The sequence below is a fragment of the Stegastes partitus genome, unplaced genomic scaffold (genome assembly GCF_000690725.1).
Source record: "Stegastes partitus isolate 25-593 unplaced genomic scaffold, Stegastes_partitus-1.0.2 Scaffold100, whole genome shotgun sequence".
Classification (NCBI taxonomy): Eukaryota; Metazoa; Chordata; class Actinopteri; family Pomacentridae; genus Stegastes; species Stegastes partitus.
The window spans coordinates 296891-323130 of record NW_007577831.1 but is presented as its reverse complement, the minus strand read 5'-3'; the positions used below and the strand labels follow the sequence as shown (position 1 = coordinate 323130).

Below are 26240 nucleotides of genomic sequence, written 5' to 3'. Positions count from 1 at the left end.
GTTCAGAGTCGAGCTAGTAGCAGCTTCCTTTTACAGCTTGCAGAGGCAGACCATGAACAAGTGAAAGAACGGACCTAAAAGTATGCACAGCGAGAAGATGAAAATAGCCAGAAAGAAAAACTGAGTCTACGTAGGTTGCTGCCGTTTATTTTTTGTTAAAGAGCAGATGCAAAACTCTTGAGCTCAGGCTCTTGGGTTGGAAACAGGATGCCAGGTTATCAACCTTGGTACCATGGTAATATAACTCGATCCAAAGCCGAGGATCTACTTTCCAAGGCAGCGAGAGATGGAAGCTTCCTTATCCGGGACAGTGAGTCCATACAGGGAGCGTATGCCCTCTGTGTTTTGTAAGTTGCTTGTTTTTTACTATTGCAAACGTAGCTTGCAGGTGATTTTAATTCGCTTTCGTACAGCTGATGATGATTCATGCCCGTTCGTAACATGCGAAATGACCTGTACGACTAATGTATCACGACTAATGACAGATGTAGCTGCTGTACTGTATGTTTTGGGTGTTTGGTGAGAGAAAATGAATTCTAAATATCATCATTTGTGCAAAAAAATGATTAAAAGTTATAGTTCCCCCTGCTTTATTCCACAGTATCATATCACTTTTTTTTTTTTGCACACTGCAACATAAGACTAGTTCCCCTTTATTTGCATACTGTGCTGCCACAAAGCACCACCCTTTGCCCTCTGCTTGTCATTTTTCATTTAAAAGGACCAGACACTGGCTAACATATCTATTATGTTATATCCCGCTGACAGATATTTGCATTTTGTTGTTTTGATCACAGATACCTGAACTGTGTGTACACATACAGAATCCTGCCAAATGAGGACAAGAAGCTTTCTGTCCAGGTGGGTAGACAAATTGATGCAAGCCGCCATCATGTTCGGTGCAAAGTCCCATGACTTAACAACAATAATAATAATCAGTATAACTTTAGTAATAAGGGACTTTTTAGAACAAGGGTTTAAAGTGCTTAGATAGACAACGCAAAAGCAGAATACCCAGAAGAAAACTTAACAACAATAACATGAAGTTAAAACAAGACGACAACAGATGCGAAAAAGCACCTTAAAAAGAAAAGGTCACCATTATTCATACAGCACATTTAAAACAACAGACGTTGAGCCAAGCTGCTTTCTAGTAGACAAATAAGATTGACGCTACAAATTTATCGTATACCTTCAAATATCGAGGCAAAGACTTTACAGTATTATTTATTGTCAAATTTACATGACTAATTTAAATATCAAAGTTATGACCCTACAATATTACTATAAAGATAAAATACTATTTTGCTTAGAATATGCAAAATAAATGCTGGTTCACAGCTGTTGTTAATGCAGCCGTACACTTGCAACATATATTTTTAAAAGTGCAGCATATTTATACGGGCAATAACCATCCTCCACTGATCTCAGCAACTATAAAATAAATTGCAGTGAACGTTATTGCAGACGTCTGTGGTAAGCTAAGGGTTTTAGTTTCAGTACATTCTTTTCATATATATAATTTTACACCACAAGTCAACTTAGGGCACTTCGTATAGTTTGGTGAAAACCTTATAAGGTTATAATGTAGAGAGAAACCCAACAATTGCAAACAATTCCTTCTGAGCAGCTCTTAAGTAAATAAAATTTAATTTTGACAGAAAAAAAACTTTGGCGGCACCAGGCTCAGGAAGGGCGGTCATCTGCCTTGAGGGATCGGGTCGAGGGTAAAGGCAAGATTTAAAAAAAGAAAAGTAGTGAGAAGCAAACAAAGAATGAAGCCTAATAAATTAAGTGATTCTCTGAATTTTTTCCTGAGACGCCACAATTAGGGGGATGGTTGTCTTTTTTTTGTTTCGTCAATGTTTTAGATGCATTGGTGTAAATTTTGATACCTGCATTCATGCACCTCTGAGGATAAACTGCAGTTGGGTTTATGATCAATTATCTGCAAAACTCACAGCATTCCTCTTAATCTTATCCGTATTACTGTGCTTCCAAAGGGGATGCTATCACACTTTATTAGGATGGTCAGTGCGTTAGCATGTAGACACATTTAGCTCAAAGTGTTGCTACACCTTTGCACAGCCTCTCGTAGCTGTGAACATGACTGCAGACTCGGACTTGGAAAAAAACCAAAAAAAAACCCAATTGTGATAGTTTGTTTTTCTGCAATATATACTTTAATGTGAAAAAATCCAGAGATTTTTACCAGACGACCTGAATAACTCTGTTTTTGGTGGCTTTGTGGTTCTGCTTTAAATGGTGAAACAATTTAGATGTGTTGCCTCACATAGCGGCAACAAATGCAAGACACTGCCGCCAATCGCTTCTGATCGCTTCTGTATCTGAAATATTTCCATACATGTGGTGTTGCATGGAGCCTGTATGTCAACAAACTCTGTGTTGTAGATATCATAAAAAATAAAAATAAAAGTTAAGAAGTAAATAATGTTGAATAAAATATGGCATATAATGCAGCCTTATATTTTATTGCTCAGAGCTTTAAAATGACACATTGACAGCAGCACTAAAATGTTGCTTTACCTGACTTGATAGCAAGTTTACTGCTACTAACTTCTCAGTGAAATCCAAGTGCACCATTAATCAAATTTCTTAGCAGAAATCAAACATTTATTGTGTTTGTCACATTTCTGTGTATGTGATCTAAGTGGTGTACCAAAATGTCTGCCTACTTTCCAAGTTGCTGGTCTGATTTGAGGGGGCGTCCCCATTCATTTTCCGATCACGCTGGCACCACATGAATGCACTTCTAACTTTAAGACTCTGAAAGTGTAAAACTTGCAAATGTGACGGTGCAAATGTATCTATTAAACCCAAGCTGAGGCTTTAATATTAATTTACATTCATAATTTTATAGAATAGTGATTCAATGTGTGTATAGGTGTAATAAGATTCACTGAACAAATGCCTACTTTGTGTTTTGTGCTCAGTCTATACTGAAGGGCTCTGCTTTATTTGAGCTGGAGGCAGGAACTGAGGAAGCTGCAGTCACTTAGTTAGCAGCAATAAAAGCAAGCGTGACTTCAAGCTGAAGATCAGCGGATATTACATTGGGTTGTTTTTTTTTTCTGTTCTCACCTTTGCCATTTAACTGAATAAATAGAAAAAATATGTTGGGTTGTCTTTTAGTAGGGAGATATACCTGAGTATCATCAGCATATTGTTTAAGATACAGAATAGTAATGATTTATGTTTGGGGAACTTGATAAGCATGAAAACATTTCATATGCAAATCTGTGGCCTAAAATGGAAACTTTCAGTGGTGCAAATGTGCTGAGTACTGGAGCATGAATGGGTCCTTTGGTACGGCGTATTAGCATGTTAGCTTTCTGTGATACTACAGCAGTGTTTTTGTACAGAAGAGGCAAACAATTTGTGAAGTAAAATTAGCAAGGTAGTTTAGTCGAGAAGGTTAAACATGCAGGTTTGTGCATATTACTTACTGTAAGTAGGATATTTAATAAAATTTGTACATGCATCAGATATAATACTGCTGCTGGGTTAGAGTACTTGTACCTTTCTATTTCAAGTATAGTGACACCAACAGCTGTATTAGTGTGGTGGATCACTTTATCTGTAACAGTCTAGCAGCTGTGAATTTTAAAGTGAAAGATTATAGTTCTTTTGAATTTAGTAGCCAGAGAAGGCACCTCTTAGAACAACACTAAAGAGCTCCTTTGGTAACTGCTGATGAAACAAACGCAGCTGGAAAAAAACACAGACGTACCTAACATCTGACATCATATAGGAAGTAACTCTCAAAGGTTATGTCACCTGGTTTAGTAACAAGAGACCAAAAGAAAAAGCTCAATTGGAACAATAGAAACACATGACATTTCAGATCCTTTTTTATGCCTAAAGAGATGTGAGAAAATGATTCTGCTGTGATCTGCTCTGCAGGCCTCTGAAGGAGTTCCTATAAGGTTCTTCACTATGCTGCCTGAGCTGGTGGAGGCATATTACAGCCCCAACATGGGTCTGATCACACATCTGCAGTACTCGGTCCAGAGGGAGGAGGAGGTCGACGAGGAGCCAGGTTTAAAAAAACACTTCATTTTATCACTTTATGAGGAAATACAATATGTAGAACGTAAAAACTTCAACATTCTGTATGTATTTGTGCTGTAGAGGGTCTTCCACCGCAGCTTCCACCCAGACACTTCACAGCCGATGACTCCAAGGCTTCTGAACAGCAGTGCAAGTCCTTATCAGACTCCTTCCTGATGAGGCTGCAGCACATGGACTTGTCCACGTATGGTTAACGCACTTTAGCAGTTTCAATTGCACAACAAGTTATAAGATAAGATAAGGTTAGATAAACAACCAGAAATATTTTGTAGCCAGTTCACATGTTATTACCCAGTAGCTCACGGTTTTGAAAGGTATGTTATTTTAGTAAACATTCCCGAAATTAGATCATTTATTATTTTATTATTATTATCATAAGAAACCATAAAAATTGAAAGAATCATTGAAGTTTCATGTTTCTGATAGCTCATGAATGAATCATGTCTGAAATGAAGCCTCCTCCGAAAAATGTGCCAAATTTAAATTTAAAATCATGATAGTTCATTAAAATCCCTTTATTACACTTGTCTCATTCCAATTCAACAATTCTGCACTCGTCAGCACAACTGAGAATGCATGTTTGACTCAGCTGTGACCAAAAATTGAGTGACTTTGTGGCTGAACAGAGAAATGAGGCTACAAGAGATTTAGAGGAAAATGAAACACTTGGCCAATCCAATACATGCAGCATGACTCAAATACAGTATACAGTGGTGTAGATTGTCAGCAAGTTGCTGGAAGCATTCAGCATGGTGAAGTAGCTTTCTTGTGCGGATGCGCAAAGTAGTGTGAAAAGTGCCCCATTTGTATGGATTGTAAAAAATGTAAATAGTGAAATATCGTATTCAGGAATCTTTTTTTCCAGTACTGGTAACACTTTTTTTTTTTTTTTTCAAAATTATAAAAAAAATAAAATAAATTTTAGGATTTATGGCATTATAAATGTTAAGCTGTGCAAGACATTTTTGAGTTCTCTCTACATCTAGCCATAGTTGTGCTGTTTTCATGAAGGTGCAGACTTTATGTTGCAGTGAAAAATGAGGCCACAGCGAGTAAAAATGTTACAGGAGCAAAAAAAAAAATTTCTTGGGATTTGGATGATTAAAGAGCTTTTGTCTTATGTCTTAAGAATAACAGAGGAACATCAAGTAGCGATCCAGGAATACTTCAGGTCTTCGATCTGCTTGGACGCTGAACAAGCACAGAACGGTAACCCAAACCTCCCCGGACTGAGGAAGCTAATGATGGCGCTATGCAAGAATCTGAACAGGTAGAGTTACCAGTTCACATATATGGACTATCATGTCTGGAGTTGATTTAACCATACTTTGATCTTTTTGTGAGACAGTGAAATTTCCCACATCCTGCCAGCCCTGGAAGTCTTTCATCGAGCGTTGGACCAGCAGCTCTCTCCAGGGATTGGACACGTCCCGAAACAAGTCGGTGTAATCCTCAATCCTTTACAGACGTCTTGACACACATACAAAAATCCCTTCTCATCATGTATTACTTCCTTTATTTTCAGATTTCTGTTGATTCAGGTCCATCTGTATCCTATCGGCTTGAGCAACTGACAAAGCTGCTCTACTCAATAGAAGATAAGGTAAAGTACCGTCCTTGTTTCACTGGTTCTTAACATGCCAACAGGTGATGTCAGATGACAAAGCACTTCTCTATTTCTTCTTTTTTCAGGCTAAAAGTTCTGTCTTTGAGTCTGTTGGATATGATGGCGGTCACAGGAAATCTCTCATACCGATTGTTACGTTTGAGGTGCTTCTTTAAATTAGATAACACTGCAGAAAAAAAAGACATGCAATCAAATGTCTGGAGTTTTGCAGATTAGCTGATCTGTTTCCTCTTTCACTGGCAGGTCAAGCAAGAATCTCTTGCCATTCCCACAAAGATGTTCCTGAAAGTGGATGTTGAAGGAGGGAAGCTCTATTTTAAGAAGTCCAAAGAAGGACCTGAAGACAAATACTTTGTGCACAATAAAAGTAAGGAATCTGCAGCCTCCTTCCTTTACATTTTATCAACATTAGCAATTAAACTCCAGCAATAGTTTTTCAGTCATTCCGTCCACCACTGGATCTTTCTAGCTGTTGGATGGATTGCCATGAAATTTGTTCACGATCACCAAGAAGGTCAGTCCTGTTGACTCTGGTGATCCCCTGGCTTTTCTACTCGGACAACATTAGTTTGAAATTTTGAGCTTTTTGGTGAAATGTCTTGATTACTATTGGATGGATTGAAATGAAACTTGGATTGGCAACTTTGACGTTTTTAGCCTTCATTACAGCTGAACTACGAAGGCCTTGAACTGCATGCTGTGTGTTGGTCAGCACAGTATCTATGTTGTATTTCACAGTAGTCACTGTGTCTCCTTAGCCGTAATGGTAATAGTGTTAGCAGTACACTGCTATGTCTCTCACTGTGTTTTATAACAAACCTGGTAACTGAATCTACACTGAATCTCTGGTATTTTGCCAAATAAACAGAAAGTCTATTTAAAAAGTATGTTTTTTTGAGCTGGAGTTCAGTGTCTTGACACTAAATATAATTGACACCACTGCTTTAGCTGTCATTTTTATTTTACAGCTCTGAAAATTTAAAAACACAAGAAGGCTAATTAGTATTTTCTTTATGTTAAAGTAGTGGTCAACAGTGATTGGCTTCACCTACAAAGGTTAGAGCAATTCAGCTTGGAGACTGCATGTAAAATATGGATGTAGCTACCATGATGTCTGCTATATTTACTGTTTTCCTGAAAATGGCACCGATATTTACAAAATGAATGTCATGTTGTACTAAGGGAGACTTTAAATTACAGATTGAGACCATAAACTCATTAGGAAAATGTTTACTGAGGTAACAGTTTACATGTGAAGTGGGATAATTTTCTCATAGACTTTCATACAATTAGACCCTTTTTTTAACCAGAGGTTTCGCCCCCTGCTGGACATTAGAGAGAAAAATGCAGTTTGAAAGTACGTTCACATTGACTTCACTGTTTAGACTTGGAGGCTACATCCATCTTTCTTACCGTCTCTGACTAGACTCAAACTTCGACAGATTTGATGTTTTTGTTAAACAGACCATAATCATAGATGTATTAAGGGCAACTAGACACCTGATCATACAAGAGCACTTTTATTCATTTGAGTGGAAGTTGCTTAGTAGTGCATTTGGCAAAAATGTTTTCTAACTTTGACCATGAAATACCTGATGTTCTGCATGCTTTTGCAAATTTGGGCTCATACAGCATGTGCATTTTATCTGTCCGTTGAGCCTGTAGAGCGCATACACAAACAAGATTATATTCACTGTTTAACAGTTGATGCTTTTCCAATGACTGTCTTGTTGAGAAAGTGTTTTATTCGGTGTATGCATCTATGTGTGCATCTATGACAAATGTGGAGGCTGTAGCAACAGGGTTTCACTGCTATGCCAAAATCGCTGCACAGCCTCAATTCACTGCTGTGCATAGCTGCCATCCAGAGCTGCTTCAGTGGCTGGAGACTCTTACTCGTGCTAATATTGTTAGTATTGTGATTACTCTTCAGTCCTGCAGTTGGTGAAATCCCAGAAAATGCATGCCAAACTTGTCATCGTGGTGGAGACAGAGAAAGAGAAGATTTTGCGCAAAGAGTTTGTGTTTGATGATGCAAAGGTAATCATCCTAATCAGTCTAATACTGAAGGTTTTCTCTGACATCCTTTTATTCTGTCCACAACTATGTGCACTGTTTGAGATTCTCTTTTCCTTTTACTCCAGAAAAGAGAAGGTTTCTGTCAGCTGCTTCAACTGATGAAGAACAAACACTCGGAAAAGCCTGAACCGGACATGATCACAGTGTTTGTTGGCACCTGGAACATGGGTAACATTTATATTAACACCTTCAGAGCTTGGGTAAATTTGGATTTATTGCTGACAATATAAAAACTGATCCACAAACCCCACAGGCAATGCTGGTCCTCCCCACAACATCAAGTCTTGGTTTCAGTGTAAAGGCCAAGGGAAGACACAAGACGACACTGCAGATCACATTCCACATGATTTCTACGTCATCGGGACTCAGGAGGATCCTCTGGGTGAGAGGGAGTGGGCAGACACGGTGAAAGGTGTCCTAAGGAACATCACAAACATTAGCTTCAAACAAGTGAGTGACTCTGACTAACAAAGTAAGTTACAGCTGAATGCAGCAGCAGAGCAGTAATGCATTAAACTCTGACCACCCAGGTGGCGATTCACACGCTGTGGAACATTCGGATCATTGTCCTGGCCAAGCCTGAGCACGAAAATAGGATCTCCCATGTCTTTTCAGACAGTGTGAAGACAGGGATCGCCAACACTTTGGGTGAACACTTCTCCAGAAAGCTTTAAACAACCTATAAGAAACTGAACAACCATTCATCAGTACTCACTGTGATGTTTGGTTTGCAGGAAACAAAGGAGCAGTGGGCATCTCCTTCATGTTCAACGGTACATCTTTTGGGTTTGTCAACAGTCACCTGACGTCTGGAAGTGAGAAGAAGCTCAGGTGAGCTGCAGGTTACACTTTGAATAACATTTCCTTTGAATGAATTAATAACTTTATAAATGAGCATAACCAAAGTTATCATTTCCACTGTGAATGGAGTGGTATATGTCCCACTCATTTTTCAAAATCCTACTCTTTATCAACTCACTTTCATGTTTGGTGCATTCATAGCAGTAAATGTTCAGAATAAGCGGGCTTTTTTCCCTGGATGTTACTCTCAGGTACATACAGAGCTCCATAACAATCCGAAATCACTCAATAGTGAACAGTAATTTAAAATTTACTCACGAATCATCATCATGTTGCACCTATTAAAAGGATTGTACACACATGCACTACATGCATGTCATACATGCACCCTAAGCCCAGTCCACCATGTAATTTCTGAGAGCACTACTCAGTGAATACACTAACCTGACCAATTCTAATAGTGGACTGTAGATACTGTTCTCTGTGCACTGTATATATTGGTCGAGCTGTATGCACAGCTCTGCAGGCACTACTTGGGGAGAAAAAAGTACCTATTTGGATCCCCAACAATGACAAAATGCGACCATAGCTGAATACATCAATATTCAAATGTTTTTTAAAAAGAAATATACATCCACTTTGTTAGGTACATCTGGGACAATCCAATATGACAGCATTGCCATAAGTTCTACTTTTTTGATGCTTCTATATCTTTTCTTTTTGTTGATGTTGTCAAAAAGGTGATGTTTGTATTTAATGTTTGTTAAGTTCACATTGAATGTTGTTGTTATACAGGACTGTGTTCCCAATAGTTCATCCACCCTCATGCATGTTCATGGGGTGGACAAAATATTAAGAACATTTGCAAATGTAATGGGGTCCTGTACACCACCATCATCCACTATGACCTCGATAAGAAACATAAAGTAGAATCCTCAGCTTTTATTTATTAGAAGTGATGTATTTACTTATATTTTTCACTTTTCTGATAATGTTTTGCTATTTTTTTTGTTTGAATATGGCATTTTTGTAAAATAAAACATAAACATAATTTGATGATCACCTGATCTACAATGATAGCTACTGATATATATTATTATCATAAAGTAAATTTAATTTTAAGTGGCGTTAGCACTGTTTAATGCAGGCATCTACATTGAATTTAACATGTTTCTGTGAGCTACAATTATTATGGAAAACACAACCAATTTCCTAATGTGTCATTTGTTTGTCTCTTTTTCGCTGACTCCACACTTAGCTGCCTTATAAATCTATGTGTCCTTATCAATTGTTTTTGATGTTTCTGCAATAATTCTTCCTGTATTTGCAGACGCAATCAAAACTACACCAACATCCTGCGATTTCTGAATCTGGGAGATAAGAAGCTGAATCCGTTTGATATCACACATCAGTTCACGCACCTCTTCTGGCTTGGAGATCTGAACTACCGGGTAGAATTCCCATCTACGGTGAGTCGTACAGAATGGTTATTATAATTATTCCTAATGATGACACAAATATTTGATCTGCATCTGATCTTTACATTTAAACATTATAGATACTGTCTTGTCATGCGGAATTATCGATCGAGCGGTGCTGCGTGTCAGTGACTGCTAAATAAAAGAGCGTGGTGGTTGGCAGGTGTCTGAACTCTCAGCTGTGAAAACTTTCTGCCAGGAAAGTCACCTCTTTGCACTGTTTCCCTTCACAGGAAGCTGAGTACATTGTGACAAAGATCAAACAGCAGCAGTACCAGGAACTCCTCAGTAAAGACCAGCTCAGCATGGAGAGGACTGAGGGAAAGGTCTTCTTGCATTTTGGTGAGCTTTGCAGAATGTTAATCAATACAGATTGATTATACAGCAGCAGCAATACAGCAGCAGATGGTGTAGCGTAGCTCTCCAGTGTTTGGTTTTCTACATAAACTCTGCTCTGTTCATCACCCAATGCTCCCATTGATTGTACGCATACATCAAAACTAAAAAAAACAAGTTTATTTTGATTGTAGATGAAGAGGAAATCAGCTTCGCACCCACATATCGCTTTGAAAGAGACACGCGAGAGAAGTATGCCTACACAAAGGCCAAAGCCACGGGGGTAAGTTTGTGTTTATTCAGATGTCTAAACCTGTATGGCTCCCGCTGAGCCTCGTAGTGCCGAAACTATGAAGGCGGCTACACCAGTGAACACAAACCTCCATTGATCCACACAGGCAAGAATATTCGCTGGTGTTTCCACCAGAAGTTTCATTACCACGCGTCCAACTCACATGATTCAAAAATCTAAAAAAAATAAACAAATCATGGCTTAAATCCAACTCCCAACATTTCAGCAGTTGTTTTTAATGTTTAAAATGCTTTACAACCTTGACTGTTCATACTTTTATGTTTAGTATTAATGTACGTACGGCTGATTTACCTCTACAGACAAAATACAATTTGCCTTCGTGGTGTGATCGCGTCCTGTGGAAGTCATTTCCTCTGGTTTATGTTTTCTGCCAAGCATACGGTGAGTAATTCCCTATTAAAAACAACGTTGCAGGCCAAGAATTTCTAAGTAATTTCCAACTACTTAATCCAGCTAATTACTTACTTCTAACATTCCAGGTAGCAATCTCATAAGCTGGTTAAGTGTTTGCCAAAAGTGTGAAAACCTGTCATCAAGGCATACAGACCCTTTTTTTTAAATTCTACTTTATCATTTACTATATAAAGTCATGTGTTATTTCTTAGTTTTGTTCTACATTGTAGAGAATAAAGAAAAAACCCTAAATATTTGATGAAACTGTTTAACTTGCAGGTTGCACTAACGACATCATGACAAGCGACCACTCGCCGGTTTTTGCCTCGTTTGAAGTCGGTGTCGCCTCACAGTTTGTCTCCAAGCAGGGTACGATCACCACTCAGCCACAATGCAGATGCCATCTGCACCAAAGTCTGCAGTCTGATGTTTAGTCTTTTTCATTTTTCAGATCCAGACAGCGCACCTCAAGGTGGAATACAAATCATGAACTGTGTGGCCACCTTGTTGACAAAATCAAAGACCAAGTTCTTCATCGAATTCCATTCCAGCTGCTTGGAGAGTATGCTCTGTCTCTTATGACTGACCACATCTCTTTGGATTTTAAATGGTATATATTATTAAAAAAGACTATTTCCAACAGAGACAGTGAAGACCTCAGAGGGAGAGAACGTAGAGCATCCTGCCGGCTCCATAAAAGTTCGGTTTGGCAACCAAGTTCAGGTAAATGAGGTTGCAGCTGTCTATGTAGAAAATGATTTTGCTGTGGCATCAGTTATTAACACTTATGGTCTGACTTTTCAAGCTCACCCCCATCATCTCCGACCCTGAGTACCTGTTGGACCAGCACATTCTCATCTGTGTGAAGTCGACCGACTGCGACGAGTCGTATGGTAATGAGCTCCTAAATGCAGTTTGTGATGCAGATTCCGCTGAGCTGAGCAGTGCTTACAGTCTGCTGGTGTGATATTCCCAAAGGAGAGGGATGTGTGGCGCTGCGAGCCGCCCAGTTCTGCTACACAGAGTTCCACATCACACTGACGCACCACGGAGAGAAGACGGGTACTTTGACAGGTGGCATCCAGTTACACACCTCCGAAGGGAAGCCCACTGAGAAGCTATACGGTAATGCTCAGCTTAGGACTGACTTACGGGATCCTGAAACATTTGTTGTTATTTTACTGTGTAAGAATCTTAATCTGCAATCACTGAAAAAGCATTTCAGTTTCAGCATCCAAGTTGGAGCTGTAGTTAGGTCGTCATTCTGGCACCTTAAATACACCCAAGCAAGACTTAAACCTTGGTGATAAAATACTTTATGGACACCATGGATACCTAGTTGTTGGTATACTACTTGTCTAGTCTGCTCGGAGGTTCCCGTTCCATACATGTGCAGTACGTATCTACGTATTCCACACAGGTCACTAGTGCCAAGCATGTGCACAATTGCCTTTGTAGCAAATTCTCAAAGTGAGCATGAATGTTGAGCTCATGCATGTGCCCACATAAGGGTCAGTGCAGACTCTCGTGGTCTTGGGGAGATGGTGAATTTGTATCCCATAGACTCTTGTGTACTCGCAGGAAATGTAAAGCTTTGATTATGTTCCTTTGCACATATGGACAACTGCAGACACCACGAATACGTAGTTATTGTGCTTACACCAATATTCTCGTCTGCTTGCATGGCACATGTGCAATAATACCCTTGTAACATAGTGGCAACCCACATTTTGGACTGCACATGGATGTCTGCAGAGGGGTGAGTGGACTTAGGGAGATGATAAAATTTAGAGGATGTCCTTCTGATACATGCCTACAGAGGTGTTTGTATACACGAGGGATCCCACTGCTTCTCAGCATTATGTGCTTGACGGACAAACGACTAGGCAGTGTTATGATGGATGATTATTTGGTGATCTCCAACAGGAAAACAACACAGGCTACACCCTCCTACACCCATGCAAACACTGGCTGCTCTTGATTGGATGAATGCTTCACTCATAAATGTAGTTCAAACTAGACCAACATGGCAGCTGATGTAGAAACATCTGCTTATATCACATTTTTGAGGCGAGAAATGAGCTGTGCAGTTGCTGAATCTGTCCACATTTTAGATCAACAACAGTTAGGTTAGAAGTTTTTCAGAAGTTTCTGGAGGCAGCGAGTCACACTGGACACCCTGGACTGGCATAAAGTAGCCTAGACCTCAACTTTGTGCAAATTAGGATTGGCCAATGTGACGTGTTGATTCTTGAAACGCATCGCAAAGATACCAGAATGGCTGTTTACATTGACAATGAATACGAAGCGTGGGACGACAAACCCTGTGGACACACATTATTGGATGTTAGCTATATTCCTTGTAGAGTGGACTAATGTAGTAACCACCATAATGGCTTCCCTAGTTAAACCTTTAAACATTTACAACTCATTTAAAATGCTGCTGTGTGATTACTGACAAACACCAAGAAGAGAGAATGCCTCCCTCCGATTCTTCAATTCAAGTTAAATAAAGGATTGAATTTAAGGTCCGACTTACTGTCTATTAGTCTTCAATACTTAGAGCTATGTTTGCTGAGAACAAGTCTCTGAGATCTGCAGGGATTGGTCAGTCAGTGGTGCTCGGAGTTAAAATCAAACATGGTTAAATGGCTTTTAGCCATTATGCCACTTGACCTTATTATATGAAGTGTCTTTAGTGGACTTACGTTGTGAATTGGTGCTGAATAAATACATTCAGTTGAATTGCTGCCCACAGCTAGAATCAGCTACCCTTGGAACTTAGATACACCCACCCATACCGATTTATATATATATATATATTTTATTTCCAGTACTTTTAAGTATATACCACGTTTAATCTGTAAACGTATTAATTTAAATTTAAACTTGTATGTACTTTTGCTAATTTTGTCTCTACTTTTATTGATTGTATACTTTGTCCTCAAGTCTTTCCTTTTGTTATTCTTTAATATAAGTTGGAATGTTATTATTCTGTTTTTCTTTCTTTTTAAAGACCGCCTCTGGCAAAAATCTATCCTTTCACGATGTTAGCATGTCCATATGATGTTTTATCATATGCTGGAAAACGTATCAGGAGTGAAGTAAGCAGTCAACATCATGGCTGAGCATTTCCACCTTGAAACCTTATTTATAAATGACAGTCTCAAAACCACGGACTCGACTATTGGGTTTCATAAACCAAAGGACCAAACCTTAGACACAAAGAGAGGATTTTTTAGTTAAACGATCGACCACACATGGACTTTGGCTTGTCTTTGTGTATTAATTGTGCTTTAGAAATAAACTTGCCTTGTTCACTTTCAGATTTCATCAAAATCGAGAAGGATGACCCAGTCACCTCAAAAGGCAAAGGCGGAGACAACAAGTAAGACACTTTTCATCTTACTTAAAAAAATATTTCAAGCATGACCCCAGGGTGTGATTTATTTTATTTCTTTCCTCTGATTGACAGGTTGTCCGCCAGTCATGCTCATGATATTTCTAACCCCAGTTACATGGGATTGTCATTCAGAGCTGGGAATGTGACGGATAAAGGCTGGAGTTACAGCATGCCAAAACGAAACCAACATAACATCGGACAAGGGGGTAAAGATTCAAAGAAAGATGGTTATGATGTGGGTGCACGCAGTCCCACAGGGAAAGTTTGTTCCACGTAAGTGCCTGATTCAAAGCTAAAAATATTATAACATCTGTGGCTACTATAAGTGAAATTTTGCTAACTTTTCAAATGTCTATAGAGGTGAGGATGAAAAGTTGACAGAGATGCTTGACAACCCGCTGTATGGTTCAATGGGAAAATCACACAGTCGGTCCAAGGACCAGGAGCACCAACAGAAGGATCACCTTGCACCAGATCCACTGTTTTCATCCTCCAAGGCAGCAGATGGAGACCCTGATCGCCCCCCGGTGCCAACCCCACGCAACCGCTCCTTCACCTGCTCTGAGAACAAACCTCAGCCTCCAGCTCCTGTCACCCAGCATCCGTCAGCACATAAGAAACCGGTGGTGCCGTCACGCTCGGAAGCCGGGATGGCACACAACCGGCCTCCTTTGCCCGTTAAGTTCCGGCCGGGTGTCCCAGACCCCCAAACCCCCAAACCCAGAGACTACAGAGACAGCTCCGAGCTCCCCAGCAAACACAGACCACCGGCAAGACCTGGTCAGCTACACAAAGACAGCAAAGAACAGTTTTAACCCTCATATATTAGATGTGATGATGCAAACTCTTTCTTTTCCTTTTGTATATCCAGAAGTTCCCAAGATGGGCCGACCTGTGAAGTGAGATCAGGCTGCAGCGACGGTCGGCACTGACTGTACAACTTTCTGCATTTGTTAAAACATGAGAGTTAGATGATGAAACTGTTCCAGCCAGCAGTCCATTAGCTTAGCTTAGCATCTATCCAGAGGAAACGAAACCCAACAACAACCTGCTAAAGCTTACTAACCCCTCTCAGACATGCACGTCTTTGCATAGATGGCATCTGAATGTGTTTGTTTCATGTCTGAAGGAACACTCACTTTTCTGTATAAGTTGTGTTGCTTGGTCAGATGTAGTAATATTTCCACATCACTTTCAACATGACACAAGTGTGAACTACATGCAGTTGCACTGTCAGATAGACACAAGTAACATAGTTCAACTAAGTGATCTGAGGAACACTTTATCACCTTCTGGCATGCAACATTGGTCAAAAAACTTCACAGAAAGCAAAAGCGCAGTTTTCTGCCAAAAATCACAAAACACCCTTTTCATGAATTTTGTTACAATTTCACTCTATTAAACCACAAGCTGAAATGTCCAGAAAAATAAAACTTTCTTTTGATGAAGACAGAATCTGTAGCAGATTAATGAGACTCACCAGTAATGAAGGTAATCTATGCTTTGACAAAACATCAACAGGAGCCGAAGGTCAGTTTATTGGTTCTCGCTGTTTGTAGTTGTATTCCCTCTGAGTTTATTAAACACTTGCCACATCAGATTTGCTATGAGCGTCTGTAAAAGCAAGAGAGTTTGATTATTTATGCATGTGGTACTTTTTTTTCCCCACATAACAGAATAATGTCACTTAACAGACTGAGAAAGCAGCAATATCCTGTATCCCATGTCAGAAAAGGGGCTAATGTAACATATTTAATGTAAGGTCAGGCTAGAAGTTTCCCTCTCTTTCCAGTCATTATGCTAAGGTAAGCTAACTGTCCACCGGCTTTAGAGGAAACTGCTCGCCTTGCCAACTCTGATGGCATTAAATGTGTTAAAGGGCTTATTTACCACATTTAACACCATCTGAGTTAGCTAGACTAGCAATTTCCTTCAATTTCCAGTCTTTATGCTAAGCTAAGCTAACTATCTGCTGGCTGGAGCTCCATATTTTACAGGCAAGGTCATCCTCTCATCTAACTCTTCTGTTGTTTGAGCCCTCCTCCCAAAGTGTTGAAATGTTCCTTTAACGTTATGTAACCATTGGAGACACATTTTCAGGCTTCATTTGTGCTAAACTCGCATTCCAGCATCAGATTTTAAATGGAACTCTACTTCTAAATGCCTTCCATTTCATGTTGAGTTTACACTATACAGCCGCCAATGAATGTTTACCACACAGTATTATCTTGCACAGACATGTTTGCCTTTAAGATGTACAATAAATGCTCAAATAAAATAAATCAAATATTAATGCTTAATTAGACTTTGTTTTTTCCTTTTTTCAACATCTGCTGTAGAGGATAATTTCATATTGCAACAACGCAGTCATTTGCTTCCATCTGCTGCTGAATTAAAGAATTGCAGGCAGACTGAGCTTGCGTTGCTTGATGGTGCACTGTCTATACATTCATACTATTTTTTGAATTTACTCATTTACTCATATTATCACTTTAAATTAGTCAAATAGCAGTTAGTTCTTTCACTGATATTCCATCAGGACATCTGTAAGTAGTGGAGGAGAATATGCTGGCCACGCATTTAACAATATGTACAGCCTTAGGATCACAAAATTCATCTTATAGGTCAAGAAGCAAAAGATGACATCTGTGACATGCCCTACTTCTTGCCTTGCAAAATAATGAGAAATTTTTACAAAGATTTACGGAGTTCCTTCAGGATTCTTTTCTACTATCAGTGGTGGGTTGCAAGAAGATAACAGACATTAGTGCAAGACAAAACATTTGAATAAATTAAGCTTTAAATTAATCAAGTAAAGGGGCAAAAGTTATTTGCTTTTGTCAAACAACAGATCAGAGTAGAAAGATTTATGTTTCTTTTAACTGATGATATTGTTTTTTTTCTCCAGTTACACTGTTGACTACATTATGTCAGTATCAGGACTCTGTATACTCTCTAGTTTAAAAAAAATCTATAAAATCAAGCACAACAGCTATTGACACAGGAAAAAAAATGGTAAAAATAAAATTTGTTTTGTTTTGTTTTGTTTTAACCTTGTTAAGATGTGCAGATGGTGTTTTTGTATACTTCTTTTTTTTGGTACTTGTATAGTTTAATTTGAATAATTGCAATAATAATTGAATTTGGATGTAATATTTTGAAATTGAATTGAAGTCTGAAATTGTGATTGTACTGCACTGTTTGCAAAAACAAAAACAAACAAACAAAAAACGTGTTTAACTTTACATTGAGTTTTGATGGCTCAAATTGAGTTTAGATATCCTACAGGATTCAGTCCACTTGGTTTATTAGATATCTTTTACATATTTACCGTCAAAGTTAAAGGGTAACGCTGTATGGTGACACAATTCACCTAATTATCTACAATAAACCTTGCTCAGGTACCAGAGTTTACCGGCTGTTACACCTGTGGACAGCTCTGGCTCCCTCTCGTGGTACTGCTTAGTAACTGCACCCTGCTGCGTCGCAAGAATAACACGTTTCTGATACGTCATCAGCAGCAGACACGACATCTCAAGAGAGCAGCAGCAGCAGCAATTATGGTAAGAAGTAATTTTCAATGTATGAATTTGTTTTTCGCTTTACACCAAATACCCTGAGATTCGATGAGTTGTTAACTCCCTCGGAGCTCCGTGTTTTCGGTGCAGTTTGCTCGCTATCTACAGCCTCGACATTTAACCCGCTGCTAGCATTGACGTTAGCATGTCGTTGTGTTTTGCAGCTTTTCTACTCGTTTTTCAAATCTCTGGTGGGGAAGGACGTGGTGGTGGAGCTCAAGAACGACCTGAGGTGAGTTTAGATTTTACCTTAGCAACGTAACACGGTGACATTAATCACCGTAGTCTCCAGTACTTGATTAGAAAACGGTGCTAGCTGATTGGAGCAGTGGATAAATGAATGGTGTTAGCGAGGCTGAGAAACTTCAGCTTTGAAATAACGTTTTCACCAAAATATACGTTTAACATATTAACACATTATAAAAGTGCAGTAGCAGTACAAAGTTATATATATAGATATAAACAAATAAAAAAAAACAAAAAAAAAACACGTTGCAGCCTAATACAGACTTAGAAATGCAATGGGATTTAAAGCAGCAGACGCCAGTAACATAATTTGTCAGTTTTTAGTATGAGATATTTTCCCACTACCTGTTTCAGTTGTTTGTTTGTTTGTTTTAAGGATCGACTGTCCATGAATGCCTGTTGTAATCCTTATCCCCACATTTCTCTTTTCAGCATCTGTGGGACACTTCATTCTGTTGACCAGGTGAGAAATAATGATTTCTTCTTAGATTTTAAAACAAAGTAACTAATGTGCAGTATTTTTCTTAAAGGCAAGCATGCTGTTGGATAAGTTACTTATTTACTGACGTTTGGTGTAACTGTTTCTGTCAGACCTCTTGTACAACCTTTTGCTCTGGCTTTTTATTGTTTCTCACAGCCCACTGAAAACAAGTATTTAATTTGTTTATTCATCTTCAATTTGTATGAACAATAAACTACTTTGTTAGTTTTTTTTTTTCCCTTCTTGTATTTATTTTGGGGTAAATTTTCTTTCTCAGAGGAAAAAGCAAAAGCACTTGTGCTCAAAAATTGCTGTTTCAAATGTTCTATGTAAATAATAGTGACTTGATGTGGCTTGACTTGCCTGCGTACATCATTTATTCCTTTGACATCACCGTCCTCTGCTTGTGTTTCAGTACCTGAACATCAAACTCACAGACATCAGTGTCACAGACCCAGAGAAATACCCACACATGGTAAGTTTGCATGGCACATCACATTTTGCATATTACTGACAGGTCTTTCTTAGCTCCTATGTTGTGTTTTGGTGAAACTGGAAACCCTGAGACATGTTTTCACCATTTACATATTATTGTATTTGACAAAAACTAATGAAAAATAAGCAGATGTCATAGATGGAGATGCAAACTTTCAACATTTTCCTCAACCAAGACTTGGTCATGCGAGCAAACAATAATTTAATTGTTGAGATGAATGAAATAAAGTGGATGTTTTTTTCAAATGCTAAGAAAAACATTTTTAATCACAAACACCCTAATCTTCGCTGCAAAATCAACTCTGTTGCTTAAGAAATTTGAAGAACAGGTAAATTCAAGGTTCCTTGAATTATAAATCAAACTGCAAAAGTCATGATAAGATTTTAAATTACTATTCAACAACTGGTTCGACAAAATCAAAGGGATTAGTAAACAAGCTGCAGTCTTTCAGAATAAATAACCTCAAACATTATAAATCTCTTCACAGCAGTTTGATATCAAAATTATCCTGACACCTGATCTACAAAATTTATTGACTTCCTTACTGTAGTTATAGTTTGTAGTCCAAACACTGTTGCAGCAACTTTATCAGTACAGGAAATCTGTCAGTATTTACTGCCACCTCTAAAAGATATTTATACTCGAAGCGGAGCGTCGCCAATGCACTTCATCACTTCAGTTTGAATGTTGTTGGAGCATGTAATCAGAGCCCTGCTGCTCCTGGATGTTAGCTGCAGTTGCTCTCAGCTCCCTGCCTGTGTTAGTGTTTGAAAATGCTTGTTTAGTGTTAGCACAGAACAGCCACCAGACAGCTTTGCCACGTGCAGAGGTTATCAGCGTGACTCCCACAGTTAGCAGTTAGATAGCAGGGAGGTGCAGTCAATTTACGGACCCTTACAGGTGGTCAGCAACGATACCTGTACCTCCACCTAGGTTAGACAGTGAGAGGCTCCACCTGGTGGTGCAAACAGGTACTGCAGTAGATCTGTTATACGTTCCCTCGCATGCAGGTTCCTTGTCTTCTGCTTTTAAAGGTTTGTATATTTTTAGTCAAAAAAAATATGAGTGGCAAATCATCTATTAACGACTAATGTCATTAGCATCCTTCATCATAGGTTAAAAAAAAAAAAAAAAAAGTTTAACATCATGTAAAAGACAGGAAATCAAAATGTGTTACAGTTTAGCGACAGGGTAAGCAAGTTTTTATATCCATGATTGTGCTCTTTGCTACAGAGATGTGTATGATGCACTTGTGAAGAAAGTAGCATCTATCATTCAGCTCTTATCAAAAATGATGCTGCCGCTTTCAAGGAGAGAAACAAAAACAAAATCTACCAAATCAAATAAATTCATCGTGAAGAAATCATTTTGGTTTCACATTACATATGCAAATTTACATTGTATTTCTCATTTTTCTTGGCATTTCTCAAAACGTCAGTGGTTCCACAGCCTACATTTCCTCAACTGTTAATATCCATTCAAGGATTGTTGGCCGCTCTTTGGTCGGTCATTTTCTGGTTGTGAGCGTCCTTTTAACAGCTCTAAAAAAAGCACTGACATTTTAAACTGCCTTCATAGTTAAAGACTTTTTCAAATTTTACAGAAATTGCTTATACACTTGTTTTCAAAATGAGAAAGCTTTAGAAGTCCCCTTTGCAAAATTGTGCATTACATAAGTGTGTACACTTGTAGACACACACACTTGCACATGTGAGGGTCTATGGGGAACTTCAGCTTGTTTATGGATTGAACACAGTATTTAACATTTCCTTCGTTCTTGTAATATCAAATGTGTAAGATCAGCTTGTCATCACTTCAAAACTTTCATCCATTTTGAGTTTTTATTAGGTTGAAAGTTCAATAAAATAGAAAAAAATAATTTGTTTTTGGAACTGCTACTAATATTGTGTGCCACACCACATCAACAAAGTGCCCATAAAACTTCTCCTACTATTATAAAAGTTGCATAAAGTAAGACAACCATTCTGTTTTATCTAAAACAATATTCTCAGTTCTTGAAGCTGATTTGTGCCTCCAACACATTGAATGATGATTGTCCTCAAACTGCACCATTGTCTTGTTTTAATTTGCTCCAGCTGTCTGTGAAAAACTGTTTCATCCGTGGATCGGTGGTCCGTTACGTTCAGCTACCTGCAGATGAAGTGGACACTCAGCTGCTGCAGGACGCAGCGCGAAAAGAAGCCATGCAGCAGAAGCAGTGATTTGGCTGCAGGATGGGGTTTAGTCCGGGGAGGGTTTTTGTAACGGTGAATAATGAGTAGTTTAAGTTTAGTTCAGTCAACGATGGCAAGTGTCATTCAGCAGTATTGGTCATTAGCTTTTACTTTATCAAAAATAATTTAATCGCATTCCCGACATTAGTGATCAATATTTTTCAAATCAATGATTATTGAAAGCCTTCTTTACCTCACAGACCATGTAGGAGTTTTTTTGTTGATCTTCTGTTTTGATGAAAATCGATAAAACTAAATTTCAACCCCAGCAAGGAGAGCTAAAGTTCTGCTGTGATGTTTATGTTGAGTATTAACAGGCACTGTTTGATTATCTCGTAAAAATGATGACTTTTGGAATTTTTTTTTATGCCACCTGGAAATAAAAGTTATTTATATTTTGATCAAGTTTTTGTGATTTCTAAGAAGCTGTGCTAGTTTTTCTGGTGACGTGTTTCGAGGATTTACGTTTTGGCAAATTAAACTTTGTTGTGCAACGGAGTAAGAGTTGCTTTGCAAATCACTGCGTTTATGGGAAATGGAGATTAAAATCTGATGTGGTCTCCATCCAAATCGGAATGCTGACATGAATCCAAGTATGTGCAATCATGATGAAGGCAATATCTGTCTTCTGAATGCAGACTATTTAGTTCTATTTTAATACCTACACAGTTTCTATTGTTGATGAGAAGGTGTTTTATAATTCTAACTGTTGTGCTGAATCTTAAATTTCTGCTGTCACTGCGACCCAAAGGACATAAAATGCTAGTTTGTCACTTGTGAAAATGAAGTAATACTTTAAAAAAAATAAATAAATAAAAATTCAAATGAAAAGTAGAATTCATAAGCAACAAAATGCACCATTACAATTAAATACGCTGTGCCATTGAGCCACTGCAGCTTTTCTTAGTCTGGTCCGATCAGAAGTTCACAGCTTCCAACTAATGTTGGCAAACTTTTGCTGGTGACTACTGAATGAGTTTGCTGACTTTATGGCTCTTCTGCATTTGTGCTGCTCTAATGCTACATTTAATATATCCCATGATCCCGTAATTGTCTCTCATGTCTGTTATTCTGTCATTGTCTCAGATGGCTGCTGGTGTAGTGGGTTATCTGTTTCAGTGGGCTGTAGCCTTTTTGCTGTACAGGTGATAACAAGGATGAACAGAAACAGGACATAGCTTCAGACAGTGCAGGTACTAATGTTGAGAAGGTAGAGAGTAGTTCTTGCTGTTATTGTTGTCGTTATGCTGCTTTTACTCCTCACTTCCTCAGAGTGAGCAGTATTCGACAGATTCTGATTTTAAAAGGTGAAGCAATACTTTCCAGGCTGAGTGTTTGCACAGATTTTAAAGCACAGGAAAAAGTCAGAAAGTTGGTTTACAAAGTTTATTTTTTTTAATGGAAATGACTTCAGATCTCAGCAAAAAGCTGGCTGTTCATTTCTTTAATTTTTATTGGTTGATTATTTCATTCGTTGGTTCATTGATTCATGAATCCATTATCTGCAGCGTATCAAAGTCATGTATCATAATTGAAAAATCTAATTATTGACCATTTCCATTCATGATTAATCACTCAGTCTATGATGTTTAAAAAAAGAATGGAAAAATTCCAGTCACGACGTCACAGCGTCCAAAGTCTTCTTTTCATTCTGTATTAAACTATATTATATAACACTGGAAAACAGGAAGAAAATGTAATTTTAGAGTCCAAGATGATATGAAATGTTTTGTATCCAACCGACAGTCCAAACATCCCTAAATATTTTTTTTGTTTAATTGAAAATTAAATTATTTTTTTCAAATATTTATTTGTAAATTGCAAGAAGAATGAGCAACAAGTGCCATTTAAGAAACAAGAACCATCAAATGTTTGACCGATTCACCTGAACAACTAACAACCAAGGATTGAAATAGTTAATAATAGATTAATAAACTCATCAGATCAGCTCAAAGGGTTCAGTGTTGGGAATTAGTGGCCTAAATATCGGTAAATTCAGCTTTTCCGTAGGACGTATTGTCCCTGATTTCATTAATATCTTTTATACTTCGGTATGATGACAGTAAACAGGTATTAAACTGGATTCTGTTTGTTATTTAAAAGTCTTAAATTTAACCCAAACACTGCAGAAACGCTGCCTGGGACTCTGTTTTGTCTGGCATCAAGGGAAATCAACATATATAGGAGCTTCATTTTAAGTTATTATCTACAATAAAAATACAGTCAGCCCAGCTGCTTGGGTATAGAATTGATTTGAACATTAAGCGAGAGGTCTGGCTGTCGTCCCCCAGGAAATTTTGAGCTTCAAACTCTTAAATTCCTGCCTTTTGATGAATGTTTATTCACTAATTTGTGCCTTTTCTGCATCAATTTATGGTGGAAATAGCTTTGTGACAATTCAGAACATAATGTGAGACACTCAGGCATTCGGTATCGCTTTTAAATAATTATTCTTTTGTACATCAGATTTCCTCATTTAATATGATCCCTGCTGAGACAACACAAATACGGGCTGGATTTACTCTGCTCTTTAAATGTGGCGCTTTCTTTGTATCATTTGAGTTAATTTAGAAACTGGACTTTAACAGCTCAGATGGGATTTCAGTTCATATTCAAAAGTTTCTCTTCATTTAGGGAAAAGAAGCGTATATTTGTTTGACATGTGAAGAGAAACACCCGAACCTGTTCGAGCTATTGTTGTCTAAACGTTGGACGGAGAAACATATATTTGTTCTAAATATTGAGGAACAAGCATATCCTGTAGTCCGCTGAAATCTGTACCAGTTGTTAGCTGTGCTTTATGGATGCTGTTAATCATTTAATGTCTAAACTACGTACTTCCAGATTACCTGCAGATCAGACTGTTTATTTAACAGTTTGACGTTTTGCTGTATATGATGTTCAGCTTCTGATCTGAAGGTTTCATTGTCGCCGTACATTCTGAGGAATCCCTTATATGTGAGTGTCGACCGACTAGATTAAAAAGAAAAAGCGCTCACTCTGGTGTTAATACATAGAAATCCAATACCTTTATTTTACATTCATACATCTATAACGTTGTACAATAATTTTAATGCAGTTAAAAAAGCCCAATCCAAAAACAAGTCCTGAAGATTTACATTGATGAATTTTGCATGTTCTAAGGTTGGTGACGAGCATTTAAAAATATATACACACACTCTCAGACACACACACTCACACACACAGAGGGATCTAGGACAAGTGGTGTCCTTGAGTTGTACCTTAATAGAGCTGGGCTGAATGGAGAGGAATTCAGTCACCATAGAGAAAGGCACATTGAATACACAGTGTATCTACAAACAAAAACCTTGACATTTACACAACTTTTACTGTAGGATCTAGAACAATGAGCAAAACTGTAAACCTTCACTTCTGGAAAACAAATTAACAAAAGTCACATCTATACAAATACATCTGAAGCAAAAATGTTTTCTTGGTCATTACAAAGCAGTACCTTGAAATGCAGTTCAACACTTGGATTGGCTCTGCCAGCAGAGAGCAATCCCACAGATATAATTACACAATATGTCACAATATTTATGCAGTTGCCCACTTTGTGTATGCTGACAACCAGTAAGAGAGTACCTCATGCATATCCTCATCAGACAGCAGCAGTCATCTGATATGTTTTAGACTAAATCCAATTATTACGTCATGTTTTTTTTCCGTTTTTTTTTCTTTTTCTTTTTTTCCTTTCTTCCCTTTTGCGTGAATATGGCAACTTGACATGGTGCAACATGTACGTACATCTACATAAAAATGTATAGACGACTCTATACAGCCGGAAATCCCGTTATCTTAAAATATATGTACCACCCGTCAATCAAAATTTTCAATACTTTCAGAAAAGTAAGTTCTCTGATATAAAATACTGTATTTTCAAAAAACAGATTGTTTACATTCCATCCTTCTCAACAAAATAAAGCTTTATATACGTACCTTCAAAGCTTAAAAACACTCCCAACATACATATATATATATATATATTTATATCTATATAGAAACAATAAAGTGACTAAGATGCCATATGTGGCTCTACGTTCACATGTAGTGGAAACCCGTTTAGAATGGCATACACAGCCAATTTATTTGTCTAATGAACACAGTGTGGCACTACAATTTTGGATGATTGTACAAGTTGGGGTCTATAAATGCCAAGGTCAAGATTGCCTCCATTAAAACTGTCTCCTTCATTTAGTTCAGCATGCCTTTGTCAAGTCAGTGGGCATGTCTGCCGTGGACATACGGTACTGGATCTTTGTGTTGGTGATGGCGCCGTGCTTCTGTCGCAGATGCAACCGGAGCTGACTCTTGTGGCGGAAGTGCAAGTTGCATTTTTCACACTGAAAAGAAAGCGGAGCGGTGTTATTATTTATCATTTTTACACTCTTGTTGAGATTTTTTTCCCAAAACTTTTTAAGACGTGTCAACATACATGGTAGGGCTTTTCTCCTGTGTGAATGCGCAGGTGACTCTTTAATGTCTGCAGGTGACGGAAGCGAGTTCCACAGATCTCACAGGGATATGGTTTCTCCCCCGTGTGGATCAACACGTGGGCACGAAGATGAGCAACCTGAACAAAAAAAAACAAATAAAATTAGGTGGAATCTGGAGCTGCAACAAAATAATATTGCAATTATTTTGATATATGTTACAAATATA

At 38.2% G+C, this 26240-nt stretch overlaps 3 protein-coding genes across 5 annotated transcripts in view; 2 read left to right on the top strand and 1 right to left on the bottom strand.

The window, feature by feature from the left end:
- The first annotated feature begins 17 nt into the window (after positions 1-17).
- inpp5d (inositol polyphosphate-5-phosphatase D) lies at positions 18-16822 on the top strand. 2 transcript variants are annotated; one of them, XM_008277537.1, is made up of 27 exons: positions 18-347; positions 798-861; positions 3925-4060; positions 4153-4276; positions 5222-5362; positions 5441-5531; positions 5618-5695; positions 5785-5862; positions 5963-6086; positions 7653-7759; positions 7864-7966; positions 8052-8248; positions 8329-8446; positions 8533-8629; positions 9930-10068; positions 10311-10419; positions 10608-10696; positions 11026-11107; positions 11399-11488; positions 11571-11681; positions 11763-11842; positions 11925-12012; positions 12098-12244; positions 14447-14507; positions 14595-14795; positions 14881-15302; positions 15394-16822. In XM_008277537.1, the coding sequence occupies exons 1-27, from the start codon at positions 208-210 to the stop codon at positions 15423-15425; spliced, it is 3249 nt and encodes a 1082-aa protein (XP_008275759.1). In that variant the 5' UTR covers positions 18-207; the 3' UTR covers positions 15426-16822. The 2 variants fall into 2 exon arrangements, with proteins under 2 accessions (XP_008275759.1, XP_008275758.1); XM_008277536.1 differs by having other exon boundaries at positions 14881-16822.
- A 1194-nt stretch (positions 16823-18016) lies between these two features.
- On the top strand, positions 18017-21958 carry smx5. Its single transcript, XM_008277535.1, has 5 exons — positions 18017-18085; positions 18265-18332; positions 18779-18809; positions 19243-19302; positions 21420-21958. Exons 1-5 carry the CDS (start codon positions 18083-18085, stop codon positions 21543-21545), a joined length of 288 nt encoding a protein of 95 aa, XP_008275757.1. The 5' UTR covers positions 18017-18082; the 3' UTR covers positions 21546-21958.
- Positions 21959-24563: 2605 nt separating this feature from the next.
- bcl6aa (BCL6A transcription repressor a) overlaps positions 24564-26240 on the bottom strand; it is a 7111-nt gene continuing 5434 nt past the window's right edge. For both annotated transcript variants that reach the window (XM_008277532.1, XM_008277533.1), the window contains exons 8-9: positions 26014-26151; positions 24564-25921 (exon numbers count right to left, since the gene is read on the bottom strand). In XM_008277532.1, coding sequence (XP_008275754.1) covers positions 25778-25921; positions 26014-26151 — 282 coding nt within the window. In that variant the 3' untranslated portion in view covers positions 24564-25777. The remainder of the gene's footprint in view (positions 25922-26013; positions 26152-26240) is intronic.

Excerpts from the sequence above, each read along its gene's own strand:
- smx5 (XM_008277535.1), top strand. Across the intron at positions 18,810-19,242 it reads CACTTCATTCTGTTGACCAG|TACCTGAACATCAAACTCAC; the intron begins GTGAGAAATAAT and ends CTTGTGTTTCAG. Across the intron at positions 19,303-21,419 it reads CAGAGAAATACCCACACATG|CTGTCTGTGAAAAACTGTTT; the intron begins GTAAGTTTGCAT and ends AATTTGCTCCAG.
- inpp5d (XM_008277536.1), top strand. The coding sequence starts at position 208 with ATGCCAGGTTATCAACCTTGGTACCATGGTAATATAACTCGATCCAAA. Across the intron at positions 5,532-5,617 it reads TTGGACACGTCCCGAAACAA|ATTTCTGTTGATTCAGGTCC; the intron begins GTCGGTGTAATC and ends CTTTATTTTCAG. Across the intron at positions 6,087-7,652 it reads ATACTTTGTGCACAATAAAA|TCCTGCAGTTGGTGAAATCC; the intron begins GTAAGGAATCTG and ends ATTACTCTTCAG.